Genomic DNA, 23,028 nt, shown 5'->3' with positions numbered 1-23,028 from the left:
TAGCCCAAGTTTTCAACACGTATAACTGTTTCATGGCAGTCGTACAATTTTTGTTAGCTTTGTCAATTATTACGTATAATAGATGTAAAATACCCCAATAGTTCCTCATTTTCACTAATGTAATGCAGGGAAAGTTTTATACTGGGTTTAAGCACAACGCAGGTGCACTTGTGGAGGACAGCAAGTGCTCTGTGCATTGCAAGGTGCTGCCTGAACACTGCACCTCAAAGCCAGTCAGAAGCAGAGGAGTTGGGACACTGCTTGCATTGAGAGATAACAAATACCGCAACAGAAGGTGACCTCCTTCTTTTCTCACAGAACTGCCATGTTTACAACACTGTACTGAACCGTTACTCATGAATCACACACGTGGTTTCTCCACTGCATGAAAGCAGTCGACAAAACCTCGTGCCTCGTTCACTAGCCTCCTTTCTGCTACTCTTACCATACTAGAGCATGCTACTCCTATGCAGTCCACATGTACACATAGTAGCACTCTTTCACAAATACAGCAGGTTAACCACGCCTGTTTTATGCTATTGTTCCTAAAAGTGATTCTCTTACACTCATATGTGTCTACATGAGTAGAACGAGTCATCTACATTTGCCGTGCCATTTTTCCCTCCATCCACACATTCATCAGCATCTGTGTGTGATTGAAGCGGTCGTCTGTGATGGCTCCATCACTGATTGAAGTGATAAATAATGAATGAGAATGATGACATAGATAAAATTATGAATGCGCAGAGAGCCACTACATTATATTTTATGCTGGTATTTTAAAAAATTTTCATCTCTGTTACAAACTTGAACATTAAACCAAAAGAGTATAATAGTGCTTACAACTCCAGGGTCATGCTTCCACTCTCCATCCACATAGAACTTGTACTGGTGTTCTCCTTCAGGAAGGTCTATGATTGTAACAAAATCACCATGGCTGGAAAAAACATTACTTTACGGATTCATAAAATAAATCTGGTACCACTGAATTACATCAAATAATACTATATGGTATCAAAAAAAAAGAGAGACCGCGGTCAACTTGTGAATTAAATTGGACAGTCATTTGTTTACTCCTCTCAGTCACAAATGACAAAAATGTTCCCCTTCCCTTGTGGCTGACTCCGCCATGTTGCATTATTTATACCTTCCCCCATTGCTCTGATGTAAAAAATTTGAGAACATTGAATATTTTGTCCCTACTTTCCCTGTGAACGTTTTTCCCTTTCATAATATAATGATACAAACACTTAGCAATGAATAACGTTCATGATGTGTAGAACAACAGAGCACATTTTAGCAATGTAGAGGCAGGATTACATTTCAAGGAACTGGTTACATTAAACATACTGCATTAGCTCACTTAGGATTGAAAATTCGATGACAGCACAGAGAGTAGAGCAGTACCTGGTACCTTCTGAACTGGCAACTGGAAAACAACATTTCAGCGATCAGTTCAATTTTGTTCATCTGCCATCATTGATTCCCGAGTTTCAAAAGCTGCTCATGGCACCACAGACACAAGGATCAGAGACAGGCCCATAACTAGAATTGATCTCCAGGGGGGGCTTTGTAAACCAAGTCCATTTCTCAAAAGTTTAGAAAGTTAAATGAAAATATATTTTGTGTGTGTGTGTGGGGGGGGGGGGGGGGTCATTAAATTAATATAAAATCTCAAATACTACAGATTTTTTCTATATCTTTTAAAACATCTCTTGAAGTGTTAATTGGCTGCAACGAGGGACACTATTTATATTTTGAGCCTAACAATGAAAAAACAGGAATTTGGCATTGAAAACTGACAACAAGAAGTTGTCATTGGGTGCCAAATCAGGACTGTACGGCGGATGACCCATCAATTCGATTTTTTGACTGTTCATAAAGTCGGTTGTTAGACGAGATGTGTGACAGCTGGCATTGTCTTGATGAAGAATGATCCGACGGCGTTTGTTTGTTTTCCGTATTTGACCGAAGACCTCTGGCAAACAAATTGTTGTGTACCATTCAGAGTTGACCGTTCTACATTCCTCTAAATGCACAGTTGCCACATGACCAGTTTTTCCGAAAAAACAGGCGAACATTTGTTTCGATGTGCTTCGAGCGCGAACAACTTTTGTTGGATTGGGTTCATCTTGAAACACCCATACAGTCGACTGCTGTTTACGTTCCGGCTCATATGCATATATCCATGATTCGTCACCTGTTACAATCTTATATACGTCTTTTGAAGCACCACGATTGTATTTATTGAGCATTTGTTTGCACCAATTGACGCCGTCTTTTTGAGTTTTTGTCAAATTGTGTGGAATCCAACGAGAACATACCTTTCTCACAGCTAAATGATCATGTAATATTTTATATATGCTGGTGGAACTAATGCCTATGGTTGCCTCAATCTCACAATATGTCACATGACGATCTTGCAGTATTAGGTTTTGCACAGCATCAATGTTTTCTTGAACAACAACTGATTTTGGACGACCTTTGCAAGTTGTTACGCAGATTATCTATGGCATTATTTTCCTGTAGTTTACGGTTATTACAAGCATAAGAAAACGGTTTTTCGTTGTGACGTTTGAGGAGAATACACGCTCCCTACATCAGACATTTATTTTCATTTTGACTACAGTGGAATAAACTTGCCACTCAGGTAGTGGGTTGGTTTCCTCTCGTCAGTGATAAGAAAACCCTTAATGGTGCAGTCACTTTAGACATTTTTTTTTCGAAATAAAGAACTAATCCATATTTAGCCAAAATGAAAATAAATGTCTGATGAAGGGAGCGTGTGTTCTCCTGAAACGTCACAACGAAAAACTGTTTTCTTATGCTTGTAATAACTGTAAACTACAGGAAAATAATTCTACAATGCAAGCAATGCGTACATACAAGAAAAACTAATATCTATGGCAACCCAAAATCTAATTGATAGATGCTAAAAGTAAATGTGCCACCTTTTTGTACATCTGGAGCCATAGGCGCCGACTCCATGGGACTTGGGGGGGCTCGAGCCCCCAATGTTAACGATGTGGGGCAGAGCCTCCCTAATACTTTTGCTTAAGAGGATCTAATGTATTATTTTGCTTCTCTTATAAAGTTTACTCTGAATTGTGCCAGATGAACTTAACTTTAAATACACATTTGAAATGTTCTAGACCATCAATCTGGGGGGCTGAGACCGCTAAACCATCAACTTTGGGGGGGCTATGACCAGAGACAGCAAAACACATGACTTATTACTATATACTAACTATGTAATTATGAGTATTGTTAACATTTTTACTAAAAAGAGTTCCAAAAGACGATGTGCAAGAACTAGGGTAGTGGATGGGACGTTAGTGCTACAAATGGCTCTAACATGACATTCAAAACGAGATCATTGATATATTAGGGAGATCTGTTTTGTGCTCCGTGGTAGCAGATATTAAAAGTCAGGAATATTTTGCTATTATGGTTGATGAAACTTGTGATATATCCATCCGTGGACAATTACTATTCTGCATTAGAATTGTGAATAAAAATTTTGATATTTTTGAGGAATTCATGGGCTTTTATGAGATTCCGAACACTGAGGCCAAAACTTAAAAAAGGGAGAGAGTGAGTCATTCATTAATTTATTTCAGTGATCAGAGCCCCCCCCCCAAATAATTTTGACAAGTCGGCGCTCCTGTCTGGAGCTCACCATTAGGTGGCATTGTTTTTCAGTCCATCTCTTCATCAATTTCCACCAGCTTGTTTTGTTCATGATTTGCAGCTGGTGGTCCCTGAGCCCTCCATACTGGCAACACTCACATTACAGAGAGAAAAGGAAACTAGACCTTTTCATGCCAAGAAATTTACTTAATTTCTAATTTTTTTATGTAATTTTTTCTACCCCTTAGGTTAATTGCGATGATGAAGATGAATGATGAAAAAGATAATGGGGCAAACACAATGATACACTTGTGCTTTAACCAGAGTTGCATATGGACACTCCGGGCTTATAGCATGCAATGCTGACTGCTCCACTACAGAGGCTGGTACACATCTGTTCACAAAAAGTGGCACACTCGTTTGAGTTGAAGTCCAGCTTCGTAAGCAATCGTGTCTGGCAGTACAGCCGAAGTAAGTGTATGGAAAGCAGCAGTGTTGCTTACTATCAAACATTTTAACCACACGCAGGGAATTTTGTGTCTCTTAGACTCAAAGAAAAGGGCTAACGGAAAGATTGCAGCATAAATATTAATTAACTGGACTGTCCTCGTCTACAATGAAAGTAATGTAAATGAGAAAGATTTGTGAAAAATATATTTAAAAAAAACGCATTTTTGACGTTCGTGAAGAGGTGTTTATCACAATGCGTTAGAATGCGAGGCCCCCGGGTTCGAATTTGGCCTGAGCATGGGTGTTCTTTTTAAGTCTCTCTTCATCGTTGCGAGTAGCCAAAAATGGAAGAAAAGCAACACTAAATAACAAAAACAAAAAATGCAATTAGAATAAGCAAGGCGTTTCATCTTCAGTTGTATTTCACAACTCGTTCTTAGTATTGATTATTGTAAGCAGTGAGTTTTAGCCGCAATACGATGAAGAAAATAAAACACGCTTTACACTCAAAATCCTCTTGACTGTCAGAAGATCTGTGGGTGTCATATTTTTATTTTCATCTTGCCACTCGAACAATAACAAAATATAATGCTACAATCGGTGTCACAACTTGTAATCAGGAGGTCCCATGTTCGATACTTGATCAAGGCACATAGTGGTTCGCATCACACTTTAAAACACTGAAATACAAAGTCAATGAAATAATTAATGTTAAACTTGGTAAAAAAAAAGCTACCACGAGGAGAATCGAACATAGGATTTCAGCTTACAAAGCTGACGTTTAACCGACATGGCCACAAACCACGCTGAGGAAACCAAGCTATTCAGGTAATTTCTCCGTAAGATTGCATCTTTTCCCTTCCAGTTCGAAACTTTTGATGGCGCTTTTCGATAATTACATTTATTTGAAAGCAATATGTTTCATCAGATAGTGTTTGTATGCTGTGCACATTCCTGACAGAATACAAGTCAAGCTTGTGCATGAAAATTAATGAAGGCTTTGGGAAGTCGTGCTTTTGTGGAAGGTTAGTGTTTCCAACCCTAAATGATCATCTTGATCTAGCTTCCGTCAACATAGCGGATTCTGCTTTGTGACGACAAATCTTATTAACCAACGGCACATATATTATATTATTTTTAAACTATTTATTTAAAAAAGAAGAGTCATTATTCTGGAATCTACGGAGACATTCATTCAGCTGGTACGGATTTTACGAGAATGACAATTCTATTTTTGTGCTCTATTACGAAACCAACGTGAACGTGTATAAAAAAGGAAAGCCCGAGAATTTTAATTTTAAAAAAATTCAATTTACTGTTATAGTTAAATGAGAGGAAAACCATTGACATATTGTTAATAGCCTGGATGACTGATGTGTGTGTGTGTGTCTGGGGGACTTTGCAATTCTTTTTGCCAAAGTGGGTTGGGAAGGTATTTATATATTCTTCAAGCCTTCTCCCGGGTTCGGAAAGAAAAAATAAGTTTTTTTTTGGCATCATTTTCAGGAATTACAACAGCACTATTTCCACCTTGCTTATTCTAATTGCATTTTTTTATTTTTGTTACTTAGTGTTGCTTTTCTTCCATTTTTGGCTACTAGCAACGATGAAGAGAGACTCAAAAAGAACACCCATGCTCAGGACAAATTTGAACCTGGGGCCCTCGCATTCTAACGCATTGTGATAAACACTTCTTCACGAACGTCAAAAATGCGGTTTTTTAAATATATTTTTCACGAATCTTTCTCATTTACATTACTTTTATTGTAGATGTGGACAGTCCGTTAATTAATATTTATGCTGCAATCTTTCCATTAGCCCTTTTCTTTGAGTCTAAGAGACACAAAATTCCCTGCATGTGGTTAAAATGTTTGATAATAAGCAACACTGCTGCTTTCCATACACTTACTTCGGCTGTACTGCCAGACAGGATCGCCTACATAGCTGAACTTCAACTGAAACGACTGTGCCACTTTTTGTGAACAGAGGTGTACCAAGATATATATATTTTGAGAGTTTGTACATTGAATGAGTATGGAAAGATGATCAAATAGTAATGTCTAGCAACAAATAAGTTTACCTACATCTTCACAGGGTCTCATAGGCCATATTCTGTAACAACTTTTAGAAAAGACAATATTTCAAGGCAAAACATTACTTCTTCACACTAATGGCTCATTCACACGTGAAATCACCCAATTGAAAGACAAAAAGTTGCTTCAAAGTCATGGATTTGCTTCCTTTTTCTTACTCCTAGATACTTGGTCCGATATGACAAATAAGTAATATTAGACTTGTCCAAGAAATATGTTAAAAGTTAAAATATTTTTAAAGTTTCAAGATTTTCAGATATTGGGTGGACGAACAAACAAAACATGTCATATCACAGATACTATGTGGTGTATTGCGATGATTTAGGTAAATGTTGCAGAGAAGAAGGACAGAAAATAATGTTGTTTACCGCAGCTTTCTATAAGTTTTCTTAGCCGAGTCATCATAATTATCGCAACTGTCTGCAAAGGCCAAAAATACCCGAAGTCATGAAACACAAAATGGCCACCATTTTTAAAAGTCAAGTTTTAGAAAAATAATGCCTGCCTTGAACTACCCCTGCATAGGGGTTGGAACAACAAAAATATTTAAAATTATGAAAATAGTCGAGCAACCAATGCTGGACCATTCACTATGGACTGACCCATATGCATTCTGGACAAAAACTCTGGTCTCAGTACAATTTCAGTGAACTAAAAGTGGATAAGCAGCATAGTAATGCTTCTCCCACTTATTCAACATTTGTAACAATATTATGTGTACTCATATTAGTGGTAATTTGTGTGTGTTTTAGGGCCAAAAATATAGCTGTATGCCAGTGGAAACATTGGTTCATACACCCAGTACTGAAACCTGTGATATTTTTACTATGAAAAATATTACCTTTCTGATTTTTTAATATTATGTTTGACATGTATTGATTATGCTGTGTAACAATTTTCATTGTGGTAAAACCTGGGATTCCCTATGAAACAATTACCCAAAGTGTAGTGTTTTTTTCATCACCACAAATTATCTTCTTTAAAGATTTTCCTACTTTATAAGCAGGTAAGAGTGGTAACACAGTTATTTTCTGTTAGGGCTGTCCTTCTCCTCTCCAACAATACCTAAATCATCACAATACTCCACATAGTTTCCGAGATATGACATGTTTTGAGTCACATAGTTTCCGAGATATGACATGTTTTGAGTCACATGGTGCGTTCGATCATCCACCCTATTTCTGAAAATCTTCAAATTTTCAAAAATTTGTAACTTTCAACATATTTGTCGGACAAGTCTAATATTACATATTTGTCATATTGGACCAAGTATCTATTGGTATAAAAAATTGGAAGCAAATCCATGACAATGAAGCAACCTGCTCTGGATGATTTCATGTGGAATGACCCTAATACAAATTGACACAAATAGAATATATAACAAGAAGTAGTCAAATTGAAGCACAAACAACCAATTGCAGCCATGGAGCTAATGGCTTAGAAACAATAACATGTTACTAACCTTTTAACCATTGGCATTGTCTTCCAATTGGAGAAGGTACCGCTGATGTACACCTGCTTGCCACCTCCGTCCCACTTGAACACTGTAGGTAGCACCTTCTCACTAACTTTAGTGCCTTCTGACACCGTAGCAGCCCTCTGCCTAGGTATACCATAGTCGCTGTCCTATGATCAAAAACAAAATGCAGTCAAAAACGAGAACACAACACAGCTTCACAACATATAGCTCAATTCCATGTGAAATAATTATTGTTGAAGTTGTTTCCAAAGCACTCAATGCAATTTGCCATAGAGAAGAATGCCACTATCAAAGTAATGTGCATTGGTCTCATTAGCACGCAGCTTCAAGAGTTCGGTTTCTTTATGAGCATACTTTGTAAGTTTTGATGTGCAAAACAGCCATAAGGTATGGTACCCATATTTTCTGAATGCAGGTGCATTATGACACTGAAAAAAGATGGACCAATTGGAGATAATTCTTTGTGAATGAGAGGGAAGTGATGGCCAAGTTCAATAGGAGAAATTAGGAGAGGCCAATAAGCCACAGTGCAGTTGGAAAATTACTAAAAATATATATATATATATATATGGCACAGTATTGGTTCACAATAAGGACTGCATTCCATTCAGAATCAAATCTGATACTCCTTAATTACAAGTGAGCTTATTAGCCACTTCGCTTTACAGTAGGCTCTCTTCTTTTAAGAAATTGTGTGTGTGTTATTTTTCTATACACAATTTAATTTAAAACAACAACAAAAGCATTAAATTCACAAAAGAAAATGGGGGATTGAAATATGCCAAATTGAAAAGAAACTGTAAAAAACAGTAAAAAATGTTAGCAAACAAGTTAACAGTACATGCAAAAAGGTATTTTACCAAATTTGTTAAGCTTTAGTCACACACAAGTGAAACTCCATGTTTCATGCCACTTGCAGCTTGTCCTTTTGGTCCGAACTCTCCCTTCACAAAAATGTTCAAAGGTGCTTGAAAGTTGGTTCTGACGATCCATAAACTGAAAAGTATCATTGTAATGTAAATTTGTGGAAACTTGCCTGGCTGTTCTGTTTGCTGAAATATGGTTCCTCCTCTTCATGTGAAGACTGGAAAACCAACTTCTGGGGCTTCTTGTCAAACACAAAAGCCTGGCCGTCTTTTCCTGGCGAGGATGGGGGAAGCATGTTGTCCCCGGACTTGTGACGGTCCCGTGTGTTACTTCCTGCATTTCCCATGCTACAAATAACACAATAAAATTGTAGGAACACAACAATAACAACAAAACATGTAATATAGTGACACAAGACCCACTGGTTCTCTTTTGCACACTATATCTTTTCTTACTTCCAAGCAAGTTATTCCATCCTCTCGCATGTCTTTGTTCCAGGCATAGTTATATTTATCATATGTGTATAACAGCAGGGTTGTCACTCATTTTATAAAAACATATTTCAGGTTTTCCAGGCAATCTTGAGATAAATTTCCAGACTATCTTTCAGCGTTTCAATATGTTAATAACCAAACGTAAGTGTTAAAGTGCACTTCCTATTCAAGAGGAAAACGTTTATTCAACACTACTCAAAATAAATAAACTATAAAATCTTTTATATAGAATATCTTCCCTCAAGTGGAGTTTACTTTGATTTCCAAATCCCATCATCAAACAGCTGATTTTTCTGTGACTCCTCCAGGATTTTCAGGTTAATGCTGATATATTGCTGAATAATTGATTACTGAATTATTAAGTTTAATTTTTTTACACTGTGTGAGCACTTAGTATATTGGCACCCTTCACTCAGTTTGGGAACAAGCCCCTTACAAACGAAGAGGAATGCATGTTTGCAAGTCCCAATTGTGTGGTGATTTTCATGAATTGAATTGTACACAAGGATAAGGAATACATTTAAAATTCTGAAAATGAGGAACTAAGTTTGAAGTTTGGAGAAGGAACTTTGCACATTTTAAAGTTGTAGAAATTATTCTTTTATGATAAATGAAGTTGTGAAAAGTAGCCTGCACTTGCACAAGTCACTACACTACCAGTACTCGCAAAGACATTTTCGGTGGCTTGTGAATTGCTCGCTACGTTACTCTGCTATAGATCTCCGATAGTTCGGTCAATATTTTGAGAAGCAACTATAATAGTCAGGGTTGGCCCGGGTGGGCCCAGCCCAGTGTTCCCCACGTGTTTTTTTTTTTTTTTAGAAAAACCCACCTTGAAAAACCCAACAAAAAACCCAGTCAAAATGTGGGGTTTTCAGAAAATGTTGTAAATTATTGCTTTAAATACTTGTGAGGTTCTATGATTGTCAATTTTTTTTGGAAAACTTGTGAAAAGGCTTATCAGAGCTTATAATACTAAAATAGTAAATGTAGACAAGTCATAGCTTTTTTTTTTCAGGTTGTTTTTCTCAAATCATGCTAGAAATGAACATTTAACACAAATAACAAGATCATCCAAGAATCAAAAAAGAAAAAGTATCTTTAGATAAATCGTTTACATTTATTGATGCAGCATACTTGAACAAAGATTATAATTTTGAAATGTGGTAGCACTTTGGTTATCAGTCAGTTCCTTATGTGGGGAATCCATAGTGGCACATCATAGTTTCAACTGTGATGATCAATTGGTACAAGACATTTTTGCATGTTCAAACATTACAAGGGGGAATTGAGTACATTTTATTGAAATGTCGTTAATTGTGACATTATTAAATTGGAAGACTCTTTAAATGATTTTTGTCATTTCTCATCCTAATGGGTTGCTTGCCTATGCAGTAAAATGTTATTTTATGTCTGGTTAGGAGCTCTGTAGCCATGCAAGTCATGCATCTTCATAATTACTACAATGTCAGCTTTGTGCACAAAACTTACAGCAGCATTATATATAATTTGACAATAAAATTATCAAAATATGGTGCATGATTTAGGAGGGGCATGAGTTAGGGTGGATGGGCAGAGAGGGATAAGTCATCTATTTAATGATGATGATAACTGCTGTAAATTTAGAATCATTTAGGTAAAATTATTTCTGCAGCTAAAAAACGTGTGAACAAAATTAAACAATTTGTTTCAAGATGGTGGATGAAAAACTTATTTTCCACATGTTGCAGGCAGGCTCTATGCTACGCTCTACAATGTTTTTTTTTTTTTTAATGGTCTAGATAGAATACATTTTCAGAGTATAAGGAATTAAATTGAGTAATTTTAGAGATATAATTGGTTCACAATTTTGCAGTAAAACTTATAAAATAATATTTCATAGCTTAGGAGAGGAGTGTAAAATCACACACATTCTATTTTTGATAACCGCCATAAATGCAAAGCTTTTGAGTTGCAAGATAACTTGAAGGATTGATCTCACATTGTATTTGAGATATATTGGTCATCATGTTTAAAGATAGTACACGACAGACTGGTTTAACATGTCCTGCGACAACTTTAAATTATGCTTATATTTGACTAGGTTATATTTTCGAAGATTAAGAAACACAAGTCTCAGCAATGTTACAGCATCAGTTGAGTGTTAAGTTTTTAGTAAAAACTCTGTAATAGTGTGTGTTTTAGGAAGGTTAGGGGTAAGTCACCAATTTTGAGACCACAATAACTGCAGCAAATTTAGAGGGTTTTAGTTGAAATTAATCACATCTATACGACGCGCGTTTTTAGAAGCGATATTTTTAGAACCCTGGCATCATAGTGTGCTGTGTAATACAGCCACTATGTTCAATACTTGTACAATAGTTTGTGTTCCGTGAGTATTAAATAATGTCGCGCCGGCCCCTATGGTGCAGTGGTTAGCATATCGCAATACTACTCCAGGGGTTCCGGGTTCAGATCCCGGCCTGGACATGGATGTTTATGAATGTCCATTCATCAATTTCATTATATCATCACTCATTCCCATCTTCGCAATTAGCCAAAAGTGACAGAAAAGCAAAGTAAAACAAGTCAAATCAAATTAATAACGTTTCTCTCGAAACGTAGTACCAGTAGTACAGGCACCGAGGGTAAAATATTACGTTCACAAGATAGAAATCTTACTTTTAAAGTATATTTCTTACTTCAATGAATTGGCGTCGGAAGAAGTGCGTGCTGCAACAGTGTTTTCTCAGAGCCGAGAACTTACGGCTAAAGCGTGTGGTGTATTTGTTTTTACTGTGTTGCGTAATATAAAACAGGATAAAGTATCTAACACAGAAATCGGTGACCCCCTTTTCACTCCTGGGAAACATGCCAGAAAACAGAAATGAGCGATGATGATGATGATGATCTGGCAGTTCCTCTATAATAAATTCCTTCAAACTTCTTTCAGGTACGAGTTTCTCTTATATACTGCAGTGATATGATATAATCCAATGTAGAATTCTTCACTATATATTTCATTGTACTGAAATATCACGTGCATGCATTATATATAAAAAGTTAAATATTGGACACAACGAATTCTCTGTGTTCCCCTTCCGCTAGCAGTTGGTTTGGCAACAGCGCAAGAGTGCTGGCAGCGTATTGGCTGAACTCATGTTCCTTCTAAAATCGTACGCCGTATAGATACACCTAGGGAATGGTTTTGTTTTTCATTTGCATTTGTTCAAAGTATTTCAAGATTGTAGATAAAAAAATTGATTTTTTTTATGTTGAGGTAGATTCCAAATTCTGATGACACTTTCAAATCTCTGCCTAAACTACATTTTTGGAGATTAAGAAAAGAGAGACTAGAATTTTAGGGCTTCACTTAAGCTATAATTTGACAATAAATGTTTTGAAATGTAGTGCATGTTTGGGGAGCGTTGTGGACCAAATTGGAGGTCACTGATGTTTTGACCATGGGAATTGCCATTCTCATAGCAGCCAGATATTTTTGAAGATGTATAAGGTATTCATTTGGATGAAATCAGCCAGACAATTAAATACAGGAAACTTATAATTTGGCATGTATGGAGGTATTTTTGCTTGAAACATCCAGAAAAATAAATTGGAAAACAGTAAACACAACTGTGATAAACTGTGAACAAACTGTATTGAAGCAGATTTAAAACATTGTGTTACATAGTATTTTTGAATTATTTAATGGTCTATGGTATATGAAATAAATTAGATAAAAACATGTTTGTAGCTGTAGCATAATTCATTTCAACATAGGCACAACACTGCATTCACAAAATAATTGTTTCATAAGCTCAAGTTCAGAATGGTTTTGATTGATTTGCTTTATTTTACTTCGCTTTTTGTGCCACTTTTGGGTAATTTGCGAAGATGGGGATGAGTGATGGTATGATGAAACTGATGAATGGACACTCACAAACATCCATGCCCTGGCTGGGATTTGAACCCAGTACCCCTGGCATCGTAGCGTGATGTGCTAACCACTCTGCCACGGGGGCTGGTGAAATTCAGAATGGAATATTCACTAATTATATTAACTAAAAATGTGCTTAATCTTGAAAAAAAAACAACTTTAACATACCTAAATTTGACTATTATTATGTAGGAAGAAGGTAGCAAACCTGATTGATAAAATTAAGTCTGTAAAAAGTTACAGTTATTGCTTTTTTTTCTGCGAAGAAAGGTTCCGGCACTATTCAAGTTGATATGTTACCGTGTTGTTTGTTAATGTGTTCATCATAACAACTATTCAAAATTGTGTTATGTTCATAAACGATGATGCACCCAACCACACACACACACACACATTTCTCTTGTTCGTTTCACTGGTTGATTGATTGATTTGCTTTATTTTACTCCTCTTTTCTGCCACATTTGGCTAACCGCAAAGATGAGAGAGAGTGATGATATGATGAAATTGATGAAGGGACACAAAGAATGACCAGGCTGAGATTCGAACCCAGGACTTCTGGGATCATAGGTATTTCTCTTGTTAGAATAAAATGTTATTAGTCCTCACCTATAATTAATAAGATGCCAGTATGGAGTACCGTTGTTGACTACCAGAAGAAGAAAAAACACTGGTCATAACATAATTAGAGGGTAGTGCCGCCGCTGAATATAAATGAAGATTGATATAACCTATATATCGTCCACTGAGAATGTAAATGTTCTTAGTCCAATTTTTCAGGAAAACCCCCTTTAATCTTTGTCATAATTGTGTTGAAAGTTTGTATCATTGCACAGGTTGATATATTGAACCATCTCTAAATAGAAGTATTGTTTGGTTAGGTATTTATACTGTAATTAATAATTGAAATTTCAGATAGAACATTGCATTCTGGAAGCGAGATAGAGATTAAACAATTTAATTATAAATTTTGCATTCGGTAGCAAAGTAAAATAAATAATCCGTATTTTTGCAAATTAATCAACTAGGCTAGTTTGATAACACTATTGTTCAATTTTTTTGTCTGTTAACAACAAAGTAAGAGCCGAAGGCCACTCCAACTGCTAAGAAGCTTCCACAAGTGACTGAGGTTAGAATGCAAGTGGTTTATCTCATACTTGGATGGTGCTTGTGGTTGGTTGAGGAAATTGTTGTAAGGCTTCATTGGCTGTTGTAGTTTGCATTCTCGTGGGTGCTTCTAAATTCTGTACATGATTCAAATAGGCTCTTATTATATCAATATTCGTTGTATGTCGGCATAGACGTTAGCAGAGATGAAACAATTACATCCTAAATAAATCACAGCCAAAATATCTCAATTTGTTTACAATTTGGAGATAGAACATTTACATTCTCAGTGGACGATATGTAAAACATTACTTTGCAATGAACTTTATAATTTAACATGTACAAACCTGAAATATAATCTTTTAATCACATCATAGGCAAAATTAAAACCTGAAATAAGACTATTTTAATCACAATATTTAATGATATAAAACTAATTTATGTTCTAGGTTTTGCATTCTGATTTCTTTCTACCAGTTTCACTGGCAAAAACGCTTACCACATCATTCTCAATAAACTGAAAATATATTCAGAAGTATGAAGAAACAAACTCCTCTTCACAACCACTGAAAAATTTATATCCTCTAGTCAAAATAATAAGGAAGTACAAATATTAATATATTGTATCAACTATATGATACAAAATACAGAATTGAGGGAACAGCTACATACCTGTTCAGTGTTTACATATTTTTTAAAAATAAAAATCGTATGATTCACGGCAGACATTACGTTAAACAATGAGATAGAAAATAAACTGAAACCTCTTACAATTTTCAGAATGTATTAATAATTACTTTTATTTATTTATGATTTCCAAATTATGTACACAGGTAACTATTACATATTTCATATTTATCTTTAATGATTACTGCGAATTAAACAAGAGAGAGAAATACAAAGTAAATGTCTTACGTTGCTTCGAAATTTATCCAGAAATCTGCAGATTTGTTTCCTAATGTTTCTAGTTTGATGAGTCGCCAGTAAATAAAGTTACTGAATATGACATTACTTGTATCGTTCGATTCTAGGAGTCAGTACATCTATACAATCACACTGTCATGTAACATTCAAAAGGTCTTCATAAATTGTTCCACGTAAAAAAAGACACAAATTTGTATTTGTCTTCATCCATGCATATACAACTTTGCAACAACAACATACACCTTATTCATCGTAGTCTGCATTGCAACCCTACGAATTACAGTTATTTTACTTGAATCCAACACCGCAGCAATATATCTATTTAATAAGAGCTATAAGTGTTGCTTCTTTTTGAAAATATATTCCTGTCGGATTGACAATATAGTTTATATCGTAAAATATAGTAATACAGGTTATATTTATGCTGGAAACACATTTCCACCAGGTGGAGCTACGTTGATGTCAAAACAGTATATTCGTTCCGAAAAAGGGCCTCCCCGATGGCGCAGTGGTAGCGTCGTCGCCTTGTAAAATTAAGGGGGGTCCGGATTCGATACCAAGTGGGGCACATAGTGGTTCGGATCCCACTTTAAACTGTAGGTCCAGTCCCGATTAGCCTTACTGTGCAAAAAGTGGAATTAAAACAAAACAAATCGTTCCGTTAGAAAAACGTGTTCCTTTGGAGGGGCAGACGAAGCAATGGAAACAAGGAAAATATCGTCTGCCAAACAGCGAGGAGCAAATGAAAACCACTCACATGCTCTAGTCACTTCATATTTTAATCCTATTTTGTTAAATGTCTTATGTATGAGCGGTAGCTCACTCGTTATGACGTCTGACTACCATGCGAGAGACCCGGGTTCGATCCCCGGCGGGGAGAACTGGAATTTTTTCCACCTGTTCAAGCGGCTTCGGCGGCCACCCAGCTTCGTATAAAGTGGGTACCTGGAGGAGGCTCTGAGGGGTAATGGCGGCCAGGGGCGTGGTGCTGATCACATCACCCCTACCTTCGGCCGAGATGAAGAAAGTGTAGGGTCCTCGTTCCACACCCCTATTTGTCTTTATGGCGTGGTGCAAAGCACAGGGGAGCCCTTTGCCCTTTACCTTATTAAAGAAATTTGTTTTGCCCAGTTTTAAGCCCCTATCACACGGATCTGGATTTCTAGTAGGAATGCCCTAGTTGGCGCTGAACTAACTTTCTAGGTAGCAATCATGGCCGCCTGGCTGACTGCTTGACTGGTTTGGAGGAATAGGTCATGTTGCATAGTGGAACCACAAGCAAAACAACTTGCGCAGACCCGCGGCTCCTGTGCACCGTACCCCCGCGAGTAGGGGAAGGGGAGAGTGGACAATGCTTCCTCATGGCTCGAGGTGGATGGAAGAAGGGATAGCTGCGCGGGGACTTTTCGTCCCAAGTTTTTTTTTCCGTTCTTGCTTTCCTCGACCATGCCTCGACTGGATTCTGTGGAACAGCCAATCAGAGCAAAGTTTCGCCATGTGAAGATAATCTGTGAGTATGCAAGGAGCGCTTTTGTCTGTGGTTTCCGAGTGTTACTCCAGCAATGTATAACGTATACAGCATGAAAGGCGCGTTGAGTTACACCATCTATGCTGAGTGTACGGTGTTTACATTTGAAACAACTAAAATATTCTTCCATACGTGTACAGTAAACGTTGTAAAGTATGTATTTAAGCAGCGCCATTGTTTTGTACCTAATAACGTTTTATACGAAACGATATTCCTCTCGGTTGAATGGTTATCGGCTTTTAAAAATGTGAAGTGATACATTGTTTACATCTCACGCGGCCGCCATTATAACTTCCCTCGTATGGGAACAAAAGTCTATTGTATCGTGTGAGGCGAAAACTAGCAAATTGGTAGCCAGTCCAGCGCCAACTAGGGCATACCTACTGGAAATCCAGTTCCGTGTGATGCGGGCTTTATGGCCGTGTGCACGAACGAAGATCAAATTTTAAACTCGGATCGGGAAAGGATCACTGGAAAATTCCATTGCACGAAGACGGTTCAACACTTGATCGCGATCTAGGAACATCAAAACGAGTTTATCTTCTGAACGGCCATTCGAGACCGTTTTGGTGGCCGATCCTGGTTCACGATACTGACGCTTCGACTGCAGGCAGTTGTTTTTGAATATAAACAAAGCGCAAAGTGATATCGAGGGCGTGCAAACGCTAGATATGTTGGATGTACAATGCTGATAATTCGAGAGTTGTGTAAAGTAAACTAAAAACTGCCAAATTAATAATAATAATTTGTGGTTCTGTGGTGCAAAGTCGAAATTTTTCTAAATACTGTACTTTCTATCCCAGAACACAAAACATGTGCAAGTGCAAGGTAAATTAGAACAGAGCAATGTTACGATATTGCTACATGGTGTTGCTACACGACATGACAATATAAATATATAAGAATTAAGAAATGAAAAATTCAAATACTTACCACAATACAGTAATAATAATAATAAAATATCTTTATTGAGCGGGCGAGTTTCAGCGTACGCTGTTCTCTCGCGAATGCATTTCGTAAGGCATTGAAGTCCCGTAGAAGAAGGTTCCATGCTTTCTCCTTATTCTTTTGTCTTATGCCGTCAGTTCTTTTTTAAGATTATTATTTCTTTACACCCTACTACATCCTTGTACTCGTCGATAAGGTTGATCAGTACATTTCTCAAATTCAGATAAGTTTGCAGCCCGAATTACTTTCTTCTCCTACACGTCAGGCCCGTAGCCAGGAATTCTTTGTAGGGGGGGCGAAGTCAATCCTAGAGGGGGCAATTTTTTAATATATTATGTCGGATTGGCACATATAACAGGGTACACAGAGGCACTTGCCCCTTCCCCCAAAAAGAGATAAATAATAAAATATCTTTATTGAGCGGGCGAGTTTCAGCGTACGCTGTTCTCTCGCGAATGCATTTCGTAAGGCATAAAGTCCCGTAGAAGAAGGTTCCATGCTTTCTCCTTATTCTTTTGTCTTATGCCGTCAGTTCTTTTTTAAGATTATTATTTCTTTACACCCTACTACATCCTTGTACTCGTCGATAAGGTTGATCAGTACATTTCTCAAATTCAGATAAGTTTGCAGCCCGAATTACTTTCTTCTCCTACACGTCAGGCCCGTAGCCAGGAATTCTTTGTAGGGGGGGCGAAGTCAATCCTAGAGGGGGCAATTTTTTAATATATTATGTCGGATTGGCACATATAACAGGGTACACAGAGGCACTTGCCCCTTCCCCCAAAAAGAGATAAGTAACAGAAAAGGGATGATATCTTGAAACTGCAACGAACAAAAGAACTTCGAGCAACATGAAATTACAATATTTCGATACTGACCTTTCCAGATTGCTAAAGAATATAAAGTTTAACATAAATAGGCTAATAGGGACTGTATCTGCTTGATATTTACAGGTCGATAATGTTAATAGATGATTAAGATGCACCAACAACTTTGGGCCTCTCTGCAGAACTGATTAAGGGAGCCCTTTATAAATCATGCTTCATAATGATTCGCTCTAGTTTCCAGTATGCAAGATTTTTACGCACAAAGGAATCTAACGAGAATCCAACAACACCATTGTGTTGTGTTATGCAAGAAAAATAGAATTAATTAAATAATAATGGTTACATATTACCTACACTTTGATGAATTGTGTAAAAATTTGTAGCTAATACATTTTTTTGTACTTGCTAAAACATTAAAATAGGGGTCCCTTAGTCCACCATGGACTCTATTTCTTTCAAAGGGGAGAGACTTGCATCACTACAGACAACGTTTGCCTACTGGTTACGTTAACCATTTTGCAAAATATTGTGTAAATTGTATTATATTATAGTTGAAATACATTTTTTGAAACCTGACAAACCAATAGGAATCCCTTGATTGATCAATGACTTCTCGGATTACAGTATCATCATTAATATTTCATATTAAGTGTCATAGAAATAAATTGTTTTAATAATATAATAATAATAATCCAATAGCGCAACAGCCCAATATCGGGCCAAGGCTTACCTACCGACTGCTGGCCTCCCTCCCACGCGAGCCACCAAGGGGGCGTGGAGATCTGCAGCCAGACTAGGGGGACGGGTGGTCAGCCCGACCGACCCCCAGCCGTTGTAGGACTTCGCGACCGGATTACGCTCACTCATTCGGAGCTCCCCAATTTCCTCACGATGGTGGGTTGCCACCGGCCCTATACGTAGGCCGAATAAATTCCGACCAGAGCCGGATTCGAACCTACGCCGTCCCGCAGCGAACGATCTCAAGACGAGTGAACGCCTTAACCCGCTCGGCTACAGAGGAGGACAAATTGTTTTAATAGGGTGCAATAATTTCACGGGGCGCCATGGCATTCTCTTTAACATTTTTTTTTCATATAGATCTTTGGCTCCCAGGTCCGACCCCTGCCGACCCATAGCTGGCTCTGAACTTGTACTATAAGAACACCAGAGATTGCGAGCGAAGCGAGCAAGAAAATTTTACGAAATGTTTCTTTATTTGTATAAAATTTGGAATCGAGGGGGTCAATTGCCCCTCTGTGCCCCTTGCAAGTGCCCTTGGCAGTCTTGTAGAAAAGTGCAAGGAACATGTAAAAACTAATTCCAACATGAGTATCCAATTGTCCTGCTATTCTTAGTTTCTCCTAGTCTTGTTCGTTTTACTTCAATGTTTGCTTCGCCTAGAATGGACTTCTGTCTGCCCCCTGTAGTTGCGGCACTGTTTATGAGTGTCTCTTCATCAATTTCACGTCATCCTTCATTGTTGCGATTAGCTAGAAGTAGCAGAAAAGCAACGCAAAGTAACAAAAATTAAATATCCACTCCCTCTCTCTACCACACTATTACCAAAAGATAGGACTTGGGAAACAAAAATTTAAGCAATTCAAAGTTCATAGCAACACATCCAAGATAAACATCCAAACACATTAGGCACCTTTAATACAATACTACTCAAAATGTCACAACTGTTCTAGATACTGAAAATTGTGAAATCATTTCCCGAAGTCTAATCTGGAAAGGAATTTTTCCCCCCAATCCTGATACGACATTATACGGAATCCCATACACCCTAATAAATCACAAAATCAATAAGTGTCTTTGCAATGTTGCTAGAGTAACACATGATATAATTGTAAAGATTAGTGAGAATTCCAGGTAGGAATGTGTTCTGTATTTTTCACAGGGGGGGCAGAGCAGGCTCTCAGGGGGGGCAGTTGCCCCCCCTGCCCCCCCTCTAGCTACGGGCCTGCTACACGTTGATACTTTAACACATCACACTATTCGGTGGGGTTCTTGATTGTCATTTGTTTTAACCAACCAATCAGGTATAGCCTTACAAATTAATCTCGGATCATTTGAACGGAATCTCTTGAACGTCGTTTTTCGTTGGTGCAATGCAAATCTTTAAACCAAGTTCATTTAGAGTGGATCAAAATTGATCCCGCTCATCTGAACTTCGAAATAATCGGCGTTGGTGCACTCGGCCATTAGTGGTAGTGGTTAGGGTTCCTTACGCAGATTTGTGAATTCTCGTATAGCTCATCCGTGGCCGGGCTTACCACCGGAGGCGATGGCGAGAGAAAAACATCCTGGAGATGCTGAAGGGGTGTGATGCTTAAAATAAAGGAAACATGTGAAATATTTGGTTGTTAATTGAGTTGGTGTTTAAGCCTGCTTTATGCACTAAGGCTAATCGGGACTGGACCTACAGTTTAAAGTCGAATCCGAAACACGATGTCCCTCCACCGGGTATTGAACCCAGGACCCCTTGATTACAAGGCGACGACACTACCACTGCACCACGGCTACATATGAAATATGCTTGCACACAAAATAAAAATCGACTTTCAGCAGACATCTATGAAAATATGCAAATGGAACTGAAAATTACTAGTGACCTGATGCAATTTTGCTTGCTTGCTTTGATCACAAGAACTACATGTACAGTCAACTGCAAAGATAATATAGATTGACCACAAGGGAAAAAAACCTTGGACGAAAAGTCCCCGCACAGCTTTCCCTTCTTCCGTTCTGCTCGGTCCATAAGGAAGCATGGTCCACTCCCCCCTCCCCCTCCAGCGGGAGTACGGTGCAGAGGAGTCGGGGATCTGCGCAGGGTTATTTTTGCTTGTGGTTCCACTACAGTAGGCAAATGACTCATCGCTATTTTTCATTATTTTATTCTACATCCTGTGTTGTGTTAAGAATGGAATTCTGTTGATGTGAAACAGATGTTGTCCTCTGGTTGCTGATGTTTTTTTTTTCAATTCATCATCATCACATCGTGGAAAACAGGCTGAATGAAAATGTGCAATTCGCCTACTATTTCCTTTGCCGTTGGGTGTACAACATAGTAAATGCAGCTTCTCCTTCAGATTAGGACCAATGGCGTGCATGTTGCATACAATAATACCTCCCTTCCTTCGTCAATATGTCCCTATCACCATTAAATAAGGCGATTTTGGAGAACGGTACTGAAGGAATGCATCAGACAAAATCCGATAATATCCCGCGTTAAAATAAACTCTTCCTCCTATTTATGATTTATTTATGATTATAAATAGGTCCTTCGCAAATAGTAACACAAAAGACAACACAAAACTCTTCCTCCTGTTCACTTAAGTAAATAGGTCCTTCGTGGTATGAATTGGACGAACACAACATAAACATCCGCCCCACAACAAGGCACAAGGCGAACCATCCGCATACAATAATAGTGACCTCTCTTCAATACCTAACATTTGTGGACCTCCGTGGCGAAGTAGTTATCACAGCGCGCTACGACGTCAGGGATACCGGGTTCGAATCGCAGCCTAAGCATGGGTGTTCTTTGTAAGTGTTCCTTAATTTCATTATATCATTACTCATCCTCATCTTGGCGATTAGCCAAAAGTGGCACAAAATCGAAGTAAAATAAACAAAATGAACAACAACAATACCTCTCGTAGGTAGAACACGGCAGAGTACAAGTTGGCCGAAACAGGATTCATTTTGACATCTAACTGAATTCGCCCAGCTGGCGCATGCGCACTGGCGTTGGTGGTCACGACGACTGGCACAGACGGACTCTACCGTATTATGATTTCACGTGCAATTATAAAGAAATTATACATGTCAAGCAACTGACCTGAACATTTTCACTCATTTTCAAAATGTATTGCTGCAATAACTTCATATATCTACATGGTTTCTCCTACAGCTTCATCAGAACTAAATTCACTTGCTATCTGCAAGTTGGATTTGCAGCACCTGGGCCACAGAACCTGTCTACGATTCGATGAGCTTATTACAAAAAACAATCTCTTTGCCGATTAGAGGTTTAAAACCATATGGGGATATAATTAGACATCTGTTACACGTAATGGCTGATTAACGACATTCCGTCATGGGGGCGGACAGGACCGGCCATAGCTGGGTGTAGGAGCCTGGTACGTACACTTAACATGCGCGGGACCTACAAAGAAAATGAATTCATTTTAAAAATCCGAGATGTTAATGATTTATTATTAGTAGTAATTTATAGAACTCCGGACAGCAATATTAATGTCTTTTTTCATAATTTTATAAAAGTCATGGATTATCTGACAAAAAAGAATCATAAATTAATTATATGTGGAGATTTAAATATTGATTTTTTTAGTTAAGCATACCCATACTATAAAAATGAATAACTTATTAAAACAATTCAATTTAAATGCTATAATTGACAAACCAACTAGGATTACAATTACTTCTCAAACATGTATAGATCAAATAATCACTATTATTACTAAAAGTGATTGCATATCAAGTATAGGTGAAGCTGGACTGTCTGACCATTCGTATCAGAAACTTGAAATTAATAATCTTAACTTAAAAACTTACAAAAATAAAATCAATAAGGATGCTATATATACCAATAAAAGGAATTTTCGTATGGAACATATTAATTATTTTAACCAACTCTTAAAATCTGAAACGTGGGAAGATGTGTACAGAGCTCAATCTGTCAACGACATATTTAATGCCTTCATAAATATATTCCAGTACAACTTTGAATTAGCCTTTCCT

General features: G+C 37.6%; 1 protein-coding gene across 5 annotated transcripts in view; it reads right to left on the bottom strand.

Annotated features, from left to right (window-relative positions):
• alc (5'-AMP-activated protein kinase subunit beta-1) overlaps positions 1-22,238 on the bottom strand; it is a 39,674-nt gene extending 17,436 nt beyond the window's left edge. For 2 of the 5 annotated variants that reach the window (XM_083119925.1, XM_083119926.1), the window contains exons 1-4: positions 22,106-22,238; positions 8,690-8,867; positions 7,636-7,799; positions 844-952 (exon numbers count right to left, since the gene is read on the bottom strand). In XM_083119925.1, coding sequence (XP_082976051.1) covers positions 844-952; positions 7,636-7,799; positions 8,690-8,867; positions 22,106-22,113 — 459 coding nt within the window. In that variant the 5' untranslated portion in view covers positions 22,114-22,238. Of the gene's footprint in view, positions 1-843; positions 953-7,635; positions 7,800-8,689; positions 8,868-14,949; positions 15,237-22,105 lie in introns of those variants that run through there. The other 3 variants (XM_083119928.1, XM_083119929.1, XM_083119927.1) reach the window with 2 other exon arrangements.
• Between the last annotated feature and the right edge of the window lie 790 nt (positions 22,239-23,028).

The sequence above is a fragment of the Lepisma saccharinum genome, chromosome 3 (assembly GCF_977018435.1).
Source record: "Lepisma saccharinum chromosome 3, izLepSacc3.1, whole genome shotgun sequence".
NCBI classification, from domain to species: Eukaryota; Metazoa; Arthropoda; class Insecta; order Zygentoma; family Lepismatidae; genus Lepisma; species Lepisma saccharinum.
This window is presented reverse-complemented; position numbering and strand designations above follow the sequence as displayed.